Raw genomic sequence first — 16,258 nt, forward strand, 5'->3', positions numbered from 1 at the left:
TAAAACAACTGTGAAAAAAGGAACTGCATGTACAGAACTCGATAGCTTTTCCGATGCAGTGTGTAGGAGACGCAAGAACTACTATATGCACTGTATATATGTGTATTAACCAGTGTGTTAAACAAAATATGTTCTATGAGATTTTAATATCACCATTACTAGCTGACTGTTGTCTAAGCTCCAGTAAATATTTAACATAATTTTAGGAAAAATTCTAACTGCCACTATACAATATTCATATGAAATCATTATGAAGCCACTTGTCCCTTTAATCAAGCTCTGGAAGATTAAGGGTCTCACTTTACTATCCAATCAATTTATTGCTGCAAATATGGCTGAGCCACTACAGCCATTTTCCTTCATTGCTTGGGGCCAGATTCACAGACCTGAACTAGGGTTACCCTTGAATTGAATCTCTGCACCTGAAGAGACTCTATTCCTCACCCCTAAGGGCTAAGAACCTCCCTTCCACACAAAATTAGATTGATGTTCCTTTTTATTCCAGCATATTGCTCAGACTAAAGTTAAAATAGCAAACTTTATAGATGTTAAAGAAATAAGCTCCCACATCATTTCATGCTTCTTCCTCCATTATTTGTTGTTGTTGTGTACCCAATTTCATGTCTTTGCCACACACGTATCAGCTAGGGAGAGTTTAAAGTTTATTCCTGTGTAACTGAAGGCTTCTGTTCTTCCACTGTTTTGAGTTTGGAGTGGAGGCAGGAAGGATTTATGCTCATCCTTTTAAGATAGCGTTTATTCCACCCTAGGTTATGATCTCATAAAAGCTTACAAACTAACCATCTGCAGCCAGGCAGAAACTTGAAAGCGAAACACCTTGGTGCTGAAGAAAGTCATGCTGATTATTCAATAAGTGACTTTCTTCTGAATTATTTTGAAACCAGTTCCTCAGAATGATGCTAGCTATACTGTCTTTTGGATGGCTTATAAAAACTTGATCACTTTTGTGCTTTGAAGATCCCAAAGAACTTTGTGTTAGAGGAGGCATGTTAATCATGGTGTCTTGACCAAATTCCAGTTGTGGATGTGGTAATGACATTTGTCTCAAATTCCTCCTGCAGCTTCTATTAATTGTGTCCCACCCTAAAATATTGTGTAGTGTTGATGTGCATGCCATATTTAACCTCCTAGGGTGGCTGCAGTGTTGGATTAAGTGATTCGTAGGTATTTTTTATGTCTCTCTAAGTTTGTAGAGCACTTGAGGATCTGTTAAGATGGCATGCGCTACATTAAAGTAATACGTTACTATTATTGGGTTATTTTTATTTTTATTAATGATGATCACACAATGTGATCACAAAAAGGGTTTATATCAGTAGATTTGAGTTGACTCTGTGCCAAAAGATTATTAAAAATGAGGAGTCCTTGTGACACCTGACTAACAAATTTATTTGGGCATAAGCTTTTGTGGGCTAAAACCCACTTCATCAGATACATGGAGTGGAAAATACAGTGCTAACGAGCCAATTCAATTAAGCTAGTCAGTGCTAACGAGACAATTCAATTAAGGTGGAAGTGGGCTATTCTCAACTGTTGACAAGAAGGGAGGAAAAATCACTTTTGTAATGCTAATGAGTTCAATGTAATCAAGGTGGTCTATTTCAAACAGTTGACAAGAAAGTGAGAATATCATGGATCTTGGGTACCAGATAGAATACCCCTGATCGGGGCTCTAGTGGTGTGTCTGTGTGGATTTGTTCCTGTGCTTCTTCAGGGAGTTTCTTGAGCAGATGGTGTAGTTTCTTTTGGTAACCCTCAGTGGAATCAGAGAGTAATGGCTGGTAGAATTTGGTGTCAGAGAGTTGCCCCGCCTCTCGTTCATATTCCGACCTATTCATGATGACTACAGCACCTCCTTTGTCAGCCTTCTTGATTATGATGTCAGAGTTTGTTTCTGAGGCTGTGGATGGCGTCGTGTTCTGCACGACTGAGGTTATGGGGAAAGTGATGCTGCTTTTGCACTATTTCAGCCCTTGCACATCAGTGGAAGCACTCTGTGTAGAAGTCGAGTCTGTTGTTTCGACCTTCAGGAGGAGTCCACGCAGAATCCTTCTTTTTGTAGCATAAGTAGGAACGTTTCTGTGGGTTAGTGTGCTGTTCAGTGGTGTGTTGGAAATATTCCTTGAGTCGGAGGCGTCGAAAGTAGAATTCTAGGTCACCGCAGAACTATATCATGTTCGTGAGGGTGGTGCGGCAGAAGGAGAGGCCCCGAGATAGGACAGACTCTTGTGCCAGGCTAAGAGTATAGCTGGATAGATTAACAATATTGTTGGGTGAGTTAAGCGGACCACTGTTGAAGCCCCTTGTGGCAAGTAGGATTTTAGATAGTTTCGTGACCTACTTATTGTATGGTCCAGCCACAAGGAAGTTTGTGTGGAAGGTTGGTTCTTTTTTATGAGAGTTTCCAGTTTTGAGAGCAAGCTGTCAGGAACAGTATCCTGATAATGTAACGGCAAACCTGGTGGCTTGACTTTGTCCTCACCCACAACTATTTTAGATTTGGGGACAATTTATACCTTCAAGTCAGCAGGACTGCTATGGGTACCCACGTAGCCCCACAGTATGCTAACATTTTTATGGCTGACTTGATCTTCCCCTGTTTCCTGTATAAGATGTTAATCAGGTGGTTCCACAGTTTCTTTGAGAGTGTGTGGCACAATCTCTCACCATAGTCTGTGTGTTATGTTGATCGTAATGGATTTTTTTTTACCTTCAGTCCTTTTGGTATGATGTCCATCTGTTTGCATTTGGAAAGGAAGGTGATGCAGATACAGAAAGACATGAGTTTTTTTTCATGAAATTGATGGATTTCCACTTCATATGGCTAAATTCAGTGCCTTGCTTACTGACAGGTTTCAGAGTGGTAGCTGTCTTAGTCTGTATCAGCAAAAACAACGAGGAGTCCTTGTGGCACCTTAGAGACTAACAAATTTATTTGGGCATAAGCTTTCGTGGGCTAAAACCCACTTCATCAGATGCATGGAGTGGAAAATACAGTGGAGAGGTATAAATACACAGCATATAAAAAGATGGGAGTTGCCTTACCAAGCGGGGGGTCAGTGCTAATGAGCCAATTCAAGTAAGGTGGAAATAGGCTAGTCTCAACAGTTGACAAGAAGGGAGGAAAAATCACTTTTGTAGTGCTAATGAGTTCAGTGTAATCAAGGTGGCCCATTTAAGACTGTTAACAAGAAGATGTGAGTATCAGCAGGGGGAAAATTAGTTTCTATAGTGACCCATCCACTCCCAGTCTTTATTCGGGCCTCATTTGATGGTGTCCAGTTTGCAAATTAATTCCAGTTCTGCAGTTTCTCCTTGGAGTTTGTTTTTGAAGTTTTTTTTTTGTTGAAGAATTGCCACTTTTAAGTCTGTTATTGAGTGTCCAGGGAGACTGAAGTGTTCTCCTACTGGTTTTTCAAAGTTATAATTCTTGATGTCAGATTTGTGTCCATTTATTCTTTTGCGTAGAGACTCTCCGGTTTGGCCAACGTACATGGCAGAGGGGCATTGCTGACACATGATGCCATATATCTCATTGGTAGATGTGCAGGTAAATCGAGCCACTGATGGTGTGGCTGATGTGGTTTGGTCCTATAGTGGTGTCCCTTGAATAGATATGCAGACAGAATTGGCACCGGGGTTTGTTCCAGGGTTTGGTTCCTGGGTTAGTGTTTTTGTTTGTGGTGTGTAGTTGCTGGTGAGCATTTGCTTCAGGCTGTCTGTAAGCAAGGACTGGCCTGTCTCCCAAGGTCTGTGAGAGTGAGGGATCATCCTTCAGGACAGGTTATAGATCCTTGATGATGCGCTGGAGAGGTTTTAGTTGGGGACTGTAGGTGACGGCTAGTGATGTTCTGTTACTTTCTTTGTTGGGTCTGTCCTGTAGTAGGTGACTTCTGGGTACCCTTCTGGCTCTGTCAATCTGTTTCTTCACTTCACCAGGTGGGTATTGTAGTTTTAAGAACTCTTGATAGAGACCTTGAAGGTGTTTGTCTCTGTCTGAGGGATTGGAGCAAATGCGGTTGTATCTTAGATCTTGGCTATAGATAATGGATCATGTGATGTGGTGTGGATGAAAGCTGGAGGCATGTAGGTAAGTATAGCAGTCTGTGGGTTTCCGGTATAGGGTGGTGGTTATGTGGCCATCGCTTATTTGCACTGTAGTGTCCAGGAAGTGGATCTCTTGTGTGGACTGGACCAGGCTGAGGTTGATGGTGGGATGGAAATTGTTGAAATCCTGGTGGAATTCCTCAAGAGCCTCCTTCCCATGGGTCCAGATGATGATGATGTCATCAATGTAGCACAAATAGAGTAGGGGCATTAGGAGACGAGAGCTGAGGAAGCCTTGTTCTAAGTCAGCCATAAAAATGTTGGCATACTGTGGAGCCATGCGGGTCCCCATAGCAGTCCTGCTGACTTGAAGATATAAATTGTGCCAATTCTTCAACAACAAAACTTCAAAAACAGATTCCAACCAGAAACGGCAGAACTGGAATTAATTTGCAAACTGGACACCATCAAATGAGGCCCGAATAAAGACTGGGAGTGGATGGGTCACTACAGAAACTAATTTTCCCCCTGCTGATACTCACATCTTCTTGTCAACTGTTTGAAATGGGCCACCATGATTACATTGAACTCATTAGCACTACAAAAGTGATTTTTCCTCCCTTCTTGTCAACTGTTGAGAATAGCCCGCTTCCACCTTAACTGAATTGGCTCGTTAGCACTGACCTCCGACTTGGTAAGGCAACTCCCATCTTTTCATATGCTGTGTATTTATACCTCTCCACTGTATTTTCCACTCCATGCATCTGATGAAGTGGGTTTTAGCCCACGAAAGCTTATGCCCAAATAAATTTGTTAGTCTCTAAGGTGCCACAAGGACTCCTCATTGTTTTTGCTGATACAGACTAACATGGTTGCCACTCTGAAACATTATTAGTCTCCCTAAGTCTATCCAATAGAATTCACTGTTGTCATAAGAAATATTTGTGTTCTATATATGGCCATGGAGGTGGCAGAGAAGATGAGTAGGCAGAACATGAGATTCTATCGTGAATGTGTTGCACATTTAATTTTGTTCCAAGTTTCTTATCACGTTTCTTATGACGTGTCCTGAAATTGCAAAAATATTCCTTTTTAACTAATCTAAGAAGATTGATAATCACAGACCTTCCACAACTGGCAGCCCACAGAGGCCAAAATTCTTGCTGATGTAGAAATGGCCCATGAGAGAAAGAGAAGTGATCAACACTGACAGAGAAATAAAAGAAATATTCGCAAGCAGAGGTAACAACAGGAAGAGGAACTGAGCTACAAAGCTCATGATCAAAAAGACATCATAAATGAAGTGAAACACTGATAAGTTTAAAACTTTCATCAGTCTATCTCCAAATGTGTACCAGAATGACACTTGTCAAGAAAATTCATGAAAGAAACAACATCTAAGGTGCAAAGCACTTTAAATCACAGAATCCATCTGGAGATGCCAAAGATGAATACTGTGTTTAGTCAACATTTCCCATCAACCATATATTGACATCTGCTGTTGCTATACAGATCAACCCAGAATTAACATAAAATTGCTGTATTGCTTAATAAAATGTTGACTTATGTTGTCGTTTTAACTGTATAACAAGGCAAGAGCAGTATTTAAGAAGAGCAGGTGAGAACAGAATAAATGTTTTGTGAAACTGGTGTGGCCAGTGGCACGGCTGAAGGGAAATATTTGCAGGATACTCAGAGTTTGGTAATATACCTTTCTGTTTCAGCTATAGATATGGTCACTCCTGCTGCAAAGACACATTCAAATTATCCTCAATAAAAAGTTGATTAATTTTCACCTAATTTCAGTAATGCCATCCCTGAAATTAACGTCATGTTTAGTTTGGTAAGGGTCTGTTCGTATGTCTTGGGCATGACTATACTGGATAAAAGGAATAATTAAATTGAAAATTAAATAAGCATAATTGAATACAAAATGTACAGGAAAAAGAGATTCATGATAAACTTCCATTGCTTAGTTCATAGTGGTATTGTTTTAAAAAAAAAATGCTAGAGAGGATTGAGCTGTAAAGTTAATTTTATACAAAATGTACACATTAATGAACATAATTATAAATGGACTTTAGCTGACCGCAGAAGAGAACAAAGGCTCTTCTCAAACTTCATAGGGTTTTATATTTGGCAAGAGTACAATATCTTGGGCAATTAGACTTTCAGCACATTTGGATATGCTAATTAGCTGTAAGTTCTAATTAATTTCTTTATATAACTAAGAATGACATATCACTGAATGAATTTCATATGTTTTTACAGCTGAACCTAGAAATTGGCACCATTTTCTAAAATATTTTAGAATAGAAAATGCAGGCTTTATCGAACGATTGGTTGTATTAACACTGTAAGGTGGTAATGATTCATCTTATGACAAAATGTTTACTCTTAGGTAAATATTTTGAATTAAAACCCTTCATTGTGCTGTGGCTAGTAATGTGGATTAACAAATATGGTTTTCAACTGAATCTGATTGCTTGGTGAAGCTTACCAGAAAGGTAATGGTGTTGGAAGACAATAAACAAACATGCTGCAATGTAATAGTAAGGGCACATCAACACGGATTGCTCAGCATTGTGCTAACCCTACTCCCTTTGAAGTCAATGATAAAACTCCCATTGACTTCAGTGGGAGCCGAAATGGGCCAATGCCGAGCATGTTCTTAGTTCAGGAGGGTATGGAAAAACATAAATCTTAAAGATACTGAGTAGGGGCTAGAGCTACAAAGGGGAATTAGGTGTTGCAATGCCTAATTCCTATGCGCCCTACTGCACGGTGGAATTCGCAGCCCTGAGTTAGACCCCCTGGCTCCCCATGCATTGTATGGAAAAAGTTAGGCACCTAAGAAAGGGATTCTCAGAAGCTTAAGCTAGCCAGTGGAAATCCCAAGGAGAAGGGCATTAGTATCTAATGAATATTTAATTATTTATACAAATTGGAACAAGCTTTGACAAGAGAGAAACTGCCCCCCTCCCCCAAACATCCAGTAGTTTGGGGGTTAGGGCACTCAACTGGGGTGTGGAAGACTGAGTTCAGATTTCTGCTCCAACTCATGCAGAGTGGGGATTTAAACATGGGTCACCCACATGCTAGGTGAATGTTCTAACCACACAACCCTTGGATATACTTGTGTGTATATGTGCCAGCTAGCCCCCAAAATGCCCAGCTTGACCCCAGCTGTTTTGGGATTTTTGGGGAGTGGGAGCTGGGCTGATCTAGTAGGTGTACTCAGAGCACACCCACTGAATCAGGCCCTGCAGGTGAAATGTGGGGAAAGTGCCTAGTTTAAGAATCCTGCTGAGCTTCTCCATGAGCTAAAGGGCCAAGCAGTTGGGCAGTGTCAGGACTCGGGCGCTCTTTGAGCATGCCCTTTGGTAGCACCGGAGGAGCCATAGGGACTTTACTAACAGGAACTTAGACACCCTGGGAATTTGGGCATTTGGAGGGTAAAGTGACAGCTGAGCGTTGGATCTGAGGATCTCAAAAGTGCACAAATGTTGGACTTAGGAGCCTAAAGCAGCAGTTAGGCTCCCAAGTCCTTTTGTGGATCTAGTCCTAGATTCCTACTCATGGAGTCTTGGGTTTCAAGTGTGAGACTGACATCTCTACTATCCCACAAAGGATTTGACCCTTTGAGGCACGAGTTTCTTCAGATAAGTCTTAGAGAATGTGTTAGGGCTGTATGCAAATTAAATAGGCCTCTATAAAATATATGCTAAAAACCCATAGGATATGGTAGACCATGATAGTCTTTCTATAGAAATTATAAGTTACACATATCCCTGCTGGGGAGTTCTATGAGTTGGTTTACAAAATTCTATGGAAAGGATATAATCGTTGATTAAATTCTGTAGGACTTTCTCATAAGAGTTAGTTATATCTTATACAAAGAGCAAATTCTGGTGTCTCAGTAACTTCTTACGTTTTTTTTCTCACCACAGTCTGCCAAGGTTCTCCGTATCATTGTCCAGCTATTGCATACGGTTCCAGCACTCTGCCATGCCTGCCACTTTTGCAGCCTTTATAATGGGTGTTCCCAGTCTATTACAATGACTTCTCTAAGAGCTGATTTCTTTGAGAAACTTTAAGTTGGTTTCGCTGCATGGATACGGATATCCAGGTTGAGAAGGGGATTTTGGCACTGCCTCAGTTCTGGTGTATTGAGATTTCCCCTCCCTCAGAGTGCATTTAGGCCCTTTTCCAAAGGCTATTTAAATTAGAGGGAGTCCTTTTATAGGGTTTTGAATTGGCTCTTGGTAACCTAGAGCTCTGAGACACAGGTGCTCCAAGAAATCATTTAGGAATACTAAGGAACAAACTTCCTAGAGGTTCTAGAGGATGCTGAGGCACAAGCAGGTTTTCTGTGCACAGGACACACAGCTACCATTGCCCAGGAATGCAGGCAATTTATATTTTCAGACGAGTCAAGTTACAGATAAGTAATTTCCCTGATTTGAGATTAAAAAGCAGTTAATCATTGCAAGGAAAAGCCTCTATCCATAGCAGCCCAAGGAAAATGATAGCACTGGTACAATGTAAGCAGGTATTCTTTTCTTTTTTTCTGCATCATCTATTAGAGATCCTCCAGGGACGCTATGGTTTGCCCATCAGACGGTCTTTCCCTCAATCATCTTTAAATGGGGCTTTCAGCTCAGTTAAATATGACAACCGTTTCTTTCTCAATGAACGATATGCGGTTTAATTAAAGCTAATGTAACTCTTTTCCTCAAAGTTCCGCTCGAAAAGGTGCTGCAGCAGACACCAAGCTAGAATTATGTTCGCGACTATTTTCCCAATTAGTGTATCACTAGAAGTGAGGTGTAGGTATTGCTATAGCCATCTCACATTTTAAATGTTCCTCGTTAATTCAGAAGTCCTCACCCTTCTAAAGCAATGAATATCCTCCACTGTCCTGGATGATGTCATACACTGCACATGGTATTTAAAAGCAGAAACTGATATTCCTAATTTGCATTTTAAAAATGAATCTATGGGCAAATGCCCTTTTGACTTTCCATCCTGTTGTTTCTGAAAGGTTTTCTGTTGCTCCCATTTAAAGCTCCATAACAGGAATGGCTGACAAAATGTTATGGACAATGAGGTGACAAATCATATTTTATTTTTCAGCTTGGCTGCTGGAATCCTCTCACAGGTCTGAATGGGTCACTAACAGACAGAAAGCTGGAGAATAACATGCGTGGGGTGGTTCTGCGTGTGGTGACTGTGCTGGTAAGAGATTCTGAGTGTTTTCCATTTAGAGGAATGCTACTTTTCTCCTTCTTGCTTTCCACTAATAGGTTATTGACTAAGGGTGACTAAAAAGGATTTTGAAAATAAATTACACAGTTTAAAAAGAAACTGAAACATAGTCAACTGTCACAGAATTGAGTTTCTCCTTGCCAATACTGGATCAATGGAAATTTTCCAAAAAATTATTATTTTACCAATAAAGTCCATTTCAAAGTTGGAATTAAAGACATTAAAAGCTGTTTCTTCCATAGGCACATAGTAAGTTATCCAATCAACATGTGTTAACTCAAAAGAGCAACACAAACTTGCCTGCCAGCTAAGGTTTCCTAGCTAAAACTCTAAAGGATGCATAAGATATAGCTGCCTTCCAATTACTGTGCCAAACTGAGTGCAGTTTGACACAAATTACTGCACTCAGAAAATAACAAAGATTAGCTTAGGGTGAATTATGTTAGTTCAGTAAAATAACCTTCCTCTCAGAGTTCCCTGGGTCAAATTCTCCTCTGTACTACAAAGGTTATTTTAAGCCACCTTTGTAGTCACTACCTCCTCCTAGTTCTTGGTCAGGGGTGAGGATCTGGACACCTATTTATAAATGAAGATACAGGGGTGGGTCTCTATTATTTCCCTTGTAGATGTTGCCTTGTACAGAAAAGAATTCAGCTGGGCTAAGCTAGAGGGTGATATCAGGGAGTTAGGGGTACAACTAAAACACAAATTTTGCTTTTTGGGGTTTTATCCCATGACAGGTTAAAATCTAGCTTTTAAAGATACTATAAATATGGTCGTCCCATGTGCTTTTACTATTGTCTGTTTTATTTAAGAGAATCATATGTCCGACCCTGGTTAAAAAAATAGAATGAATTGATATAAAAAGACAAAGCAGTATTTATATTTTTTTATACTTTGATGCTAATTGATGGATATTCCTCAAACTAGTATCACAACAGCAATGGATGGCCTTTGCACTTTGCTTGGTATAAACTTAAATTGATTCAATATAATTTTCTTGCAACGGAAATGTTCAGTGAACGTTCTTTATCAAAGGAAATTCAAATTAGTATCTCGTCTTTTCTTTCAGGTTCTATAATTTCATCCCTAGTTATCATTTCAGTTAGCTTGCCGGGGAGCATTCTTCTGACAAACAATTATATTATGAACATTTAGCAACTTAGACGCTGGTGTGGGAAAAAAAAGAGTAATTACTCACACTGATAGTTTTGTATAAGCCAAAAAAGAAGGATGTTTAAAGTTCAGCAACACATCACATAGAAGACAGCCTCCACAGCCCCCACACAAACAAAGACCACTGGCTGATATTTGCATCCAGAGGGCAATTTCTATTTTGTGTTTGTGTTTATTTTTAAAGCAACATGTTTCCAAACACAACTGCAACTTGGTAGTATTTAAATTGTGCCTTCATGCAAATTGATTAATCCCTCATTTTGTTAATTGAGTCTCTTTTTATATGAAGACTATGAACTAGAGGCAGTAGGCGAGGAAGACACAAACGATCCCCATTGCCTTTATACAGTAAGACTTTCCTCTGTCTTTTCAGCAATTAGTAAGGCTTTGCATGGTTGGTCAATGCAGTCTGATGGTTCGAGTCTTGCAAAACTGTCTTTGACCCAAAGTACCACTTAAGGTTCATTATATTTTATGCACCAAAGCACATATTTTCTAAGTTGGGTGCCTAAAGTTAGGCACCTAAATAAGGGCTTAATTTTCAGAGGTGGTAGGAATCTGCAACTCCGATTGAAATCAATTAAATATTTCATCTGTTTGGATGATAAACCTGAGTTGTGCTGATGGGTCCATGTTTGCTTACATTCTAGAATTCATAAGAGGTGGAAAGGGCTTTTTTATACAATTATTTCCTGCTCACATACAAAAATTTGGTGTAGAAAAGAAAAGATAAAAAAATCAGACAACAAAATGGAAAACCGAAGGAGGGCAAAAGAGATGGAAAATGCAGTAATGGCAGTTGTGCTAGTATTCTATCATCGTCTCTTACCTCCTCTAACTTAGTGCTAGACTAAATATTACTGCTGTTGCTGCCAATTGTATTGATAATATTATAAATTTAGGGCCTGATCCTTCAAAGTTTTACTGCTGTGTGCCAGTGGATATGCTTGAGCAAGCAAAGTTTCACAGGATCTGGTCTTTGTTGTGTCTGGGAATTAAAATTCATCTGTCAAATTATATTCTCTCTTTCTTTCTCTCTCACCCACACACGCACACACGTTGCCCTAGTTTATAGGCATGGCTATTGCTTGTTACTAATTTTAGCATGGTTCAGCTCAGTTCATGTCTTTGGTTCACATAATTTATTGGGCATGACTAATAACAATGATACAAAAATGTTAGCTTTTGTGGGAAGGAAGGGGTGTTTGGGGAGAATATTCTGGTGTTTGTAAGAACAAGATCGAGGTGCCAGAAATAGAGCAAGCATGTTAAGTCACAGTTAATGGCAAAATATTGTCTTTGCTGTCAATGAAAAGCTCTTAAGCAGAACAGAGTCTTAATAATCTATAAAAGTCTCTCTTTTTGCTATGATATGTTCTTTCAGGGGCAGAAGTATATGTTTGTATTTGACACCGGGGTTGAAGTCCTGGTGCTATTGAAGTCAGTGAGGGTATGTCTACAATGCAATAAAACACCTGCATCTGTCCAGGTCAGCTGCAGGGCTCGGACTGCAGGACTATAAATTGCAGTGTAGACATTCGGGCTCAGGCTGGAGCCTGGGCTCTGGGACCCCACGAGGGGAGAGGGTCACAAAGCCCAGGCTCCAGCTTGAGTCCAAACAGCTACACTGCAATTTTATAATCCTGTAGTCCAAGCCCTGTGAGTCCAAGTCAGCTGACACAGGCCAGCCACAGGTATTTTATTGCAGTGTAGGCATACTCTGAGAGTTGAGCTATTGACTTCACTGAGGCCAGGATTTCACCCGTGCACTTCATCTAAAAGGAGGAAACTCTCCTGCTCTCTCTCTCTCTCTCTCTCTCTCTCACTCCTCTCAGGGATGTTTCAAGCAGCAAAGGTTATAAACAGTGGTATGGAATTTATTTAAGTTGTCAGTGGCTAATGATCTTAGCACTCAGGTGTGCCAGATTCTGAGCATCTTGGCCCTGATCCAGCAAAGAACTAAAGCACATTCTTAAGTTTAAGTATTTGGGTAGTCCTCCTGAAGTCAATAAGTTGCCTTAAACCCTTCTGGAGTGTTGTTATTCCTTTTAAATTTCGATTTCCTTGGCTCCGCTACCTCACAGTAGTGGCAAAGGGAAGTTTAGGAGGGGGTTTAGAGGAGGAGTGTCAAAGGCTAGCTTTCTACGTATAGTACAATGCACGATACCATGATCTAGTGATGGAACAGTGGTTGTGACCTGCAACAGATGTGCCATGTTCTGTTTCCTGACTGAAGCCAGAGAAAGGAACTTCCTGGGTATGAATTACAAGTTGTGACTGTGCTAGAAAAAAGGGTTCTTGGAGTGGAAGGACAAGTATAGATACTATGGAGAATCTGAGGAGTTCTTGGATGAGCAGATTTTGGAAACATCACTAACTCAGGTTCAAAGAAGAAATGAACTGGGCACCAAAGAAACAGAGAGAAAGAGAGAGGAAATGAGAGAGGAGGTTTGACAGTTGATAACCACCGGAGGCAAAAGGATGAGATGATGTTCTACACAGCCAGAAGCAGGTAAGGAATGGGCATACTGTGACTACCAAAGGGAAGAAAACCTGGAGCTAGGAGCTTCACACACAGCTGGAGGTTTCTGGTCACTACCAAGTCTGCAGCGTGGGAACTATGGAAGGAATCTCTGAAGATCTAGCTGGCTGAATGGAATGGAAAGGTGTGCAGAACACACCTGTGGATCGCTGCTCAGCCCAAGCTATAAACAGAACAAGTATGCCCACAAAGAGATCTCTAGTTGTCCCAGGGAGGCAGAGAATCCTTGTCAGGGGTTCTATACTAAGAAGAATGAAAAGAACATTCTGCAAGAGACAGGCAGACAATAGGACAGTTTGCTGTCTTCCAGGAGCCTAGACACAAGATGTGATTTTAAGATTGAATCTTTATTCATATAGAGAAACAGAAATATTTAGGAAATATTACAAAAAAGAATAGTTCCACCCTTAGAACCAGTTAGTTACTCAGATATGTCTAATAATACCCAATCTCATTATTCTCCCATTTGCACATGCAGTTTTTATGACTAATAAGCCAGAAAAAAGATGACGTGATTACATGTAGATAAATCAATCATAATTAGAAGGTTCTCCTGAGAGGGTTTGTGGATTAGGAGAAGATCAGATTAAAGATGGGGAAGATAGTGGAATACGCAAATATAACTGTAAGTGCAAGATTTATAAAAATGCACCCAGACAGTGCTCTTCGTTCATAAAATATCATTCTGCCAATTACTTATAATGAGGACAAATTGCTAAAATATAGCAGTTATCAAACAGAGCTACAAGTATCCCATTGCCCCTCTACCCATCAAATAATCTCTTCCCCCACATGATATACTCCTCATAGAAAGTATCGATGCAGATACAAATCTATTTGCTTGAATGTGTTTTTGTCACTGTGCAGCAGAGCTCTATGTAGGACTAATGTAGAGCCCTACAGCTGGACTGGGATCTGTGGGTCCCACAGGACCTGCTGCCATAATAGCGGGAGCAGGTAGGACTGGGATTAGAAAATAGTCCCATGCAGGGCTTTACTATGCAGTGTACTCTAATAATAACATTTTCCTTTTGAGGCAAGTTCTTTGGATGAAATCCTGACTCCACTGAAATCAATGGGAGTTTTCTCATTGACTTCAAAAGAGGCAGGATTTCACCTTTTGTGTTTTATTATTGAGAAAGCCACAGAAGTGCCTTGTGATAGGGTGTACAAACCCCATATTGGAGGGCAAGGGGTTAAGGAACAGATCTGGGCCAAGGTGGCCCACCTGCAAAGCCTGCACAAGCTGGAAACAGGGCTTAAAATGGGAAGAGGAGCACCTCGGGGGGGGGGGGGGGGGCAGACAGTGTAAGGGGGGAGAAGAGCACTGCTCTGAGGTCTGTGGGGGAAGTGCTACCCAGGAGCTCATTGCCCAAGACTAGACAACGCAGACCTGAGCAAACCTACAAAGAAGAGGCTGGTGACTGAGTGTGCAGGTCAAAGGCTTTATCTGAGATTCTTTGGTCTATTCTGTGGGGAGAAGGAGACTTGGGTAGGAAGTGGTTTAGGGGAGTAGCTGCATAGCACCCTAAGATGCAGAGCGTAGCTGTCCACCATTGGGCCTTGGACTGGAGTCCGGTCGAGAGAGTGGGCCTGGGCTCCTCTACCCACTCCAAGAAGACATGATGACCACAACAGGAGCCTTCACCTTGGGGGAGAACCCAGCCTGGGAAGGCCCAGTTCCCAAGTCCCTGGGCTAAAGGGAAGGATTGGAATCCCTTGGAGGGCACTGAAGGATAGGACTATATTTACAATGAGGAGGTGACCTGCCACAAACCCCTGACCGCTAGGCGACACTGTTGATGGTGGTTCACCACCCTCGTTAAGACTCTCTCATATTTTTCATTTCTGATCCTGATCAGCCCCACTTCCTCCAGTTCACTTTCTCCAGTTACTTTCTGTCTTGCATCTCATGAGTGGGTTCTGCTCAGATCTTCCCCCATAACCTATTGCCACCACCACCCAAGTAAAAGTTTCAGCTTAGCTGAGAAATAACTATTGAATTGTAGGGCTTTCACAAATTTCTGAAATGTATCGTATATGGCATAACTCAAATACAGCTTAATATATTAACTAGAAACTTGCTTTAGACATTCGTTCTCTCACACAAAATAAATGTCTCGGACTATTTTTACTTAGTGGTCAATTTTTAAAATTTCTGGTTATTTTCTTAGAAGAACCATTGTGCATTTTATTATTTCCTTGAGAGTTCTAGTGGAAGTTTATATCTAATGTACAGTATCTCTGTGGAACTCCTAAATTCTGTGTAATAAATACCTATTTGTATAGTTCATAAAAATGTATTATCAGCCTTAGTGCAATTTTAAGACAGTCAGGAATGGGATGGGATGTAGCCCATGTGTTAATGAATGGGACAGGAGGTGCCCACATGATAACCTCTCTAAGGTGAAGGTGTAGCCCATGTTATGAAAAAGATTGAGAACCCCTGCTTTAAGGTATTGTAACATGGATCAAGAGTATAGTGGCCTTGTGTGAAGAATGCATATCTCATAACTACAACTATACAATGGTGGTGGTTTATACTTTTTATTTTATAGTGAGCAACTATAAGTACACACGGGAGCTAGATATGTTCAGTACTGGGTTGACTTGAAAATGCAGGCAGGAACAAGAAGGAGAAAAAAAGATAGTAACTAGAGCAGGGGTGGGCAAACTATGGCCCACGGAAGGAATCCAGCCCTTCAGGGCTTTGGATCTGGCCCATGGGATTGCCCCCCATGGTGCCACAGGCCCCGCGCCGCTCTCAGAAGCAGCCAGCACCATGTCCCTGTGGCAGTGGGGGCAGAGGGCTCCGTGTGTTGCCCTCCAGGCACTGCCCCCCGCAGCTCCCATTGGCTGGGAACGGGGAACCGCAGCCAATGGGAGCTTTGGGGGAGGTATCTGGAGGTGTGCCAAGGGCATCGTGCAGAGCCCTGTGCCCTCCCCACTCCCGCAGGGGCCGTGCAGGGTCATGGTGTTGGCCGCTTCCCAGAGCGGTGCGGCGTGGGGCCAGGGCAGGCATGCAGGGAGCCTTGCCCTGGCCTTGGTGCACGCCGCTGCCATCCCGGAGCCGCTTTAGGTAAGTGGTGCCAGGCCGGAGCCCGAACCCCTCCTGCACCCCTCCCCCCTACTGCCTGCCCTAAGCCACCTGCCTGCACCTCGCACCCCTCCTGCACCCGAACTCCCTGCCCTGAGCCCCCTGTC

At 41.7% G+C, this 16,258-nt stretch overlaps 1 protein-coding gene across 1 annotated transcript in view; it reads left to right on the top strand.

The window, feature by feature from the left end:
* Positions 1–16,258, top strand: part of GRID2 (glutamate ionotropic receptor delta type subunit 2) — a 1,023,637-nt gene that overhangs the window by 802,273 nt on the left and 205,106 nt on the right. Inside the window, exon 9 of the mRNA XM_073340701.1 lies at positions 9,205–9,306. Within this exon, the coding sequence (XP_073196802.1) occupies positions 9,205–9,306 (102 nt within the window). The remainder of the gene's footprint in view (positions 1–9,204; positions 9,307–16,258) is intronic.

The sequence above is a fragment of the Lepidochelys kempii genome, chromosome 4 (genome assembly GCF_965140265.1).
Source record: "Lepidochelys kempii isolate rLepKem1 chromosome 4, rLepKem1.hap2, whole genome shotgun sequence".
In the NCBI taxonomy this organism is placed as follows: Eukaryota; Metazoa; Chordata; order Testudines; family Cheloniidae; genus Lepidochelys; species Lepidochelys kempii.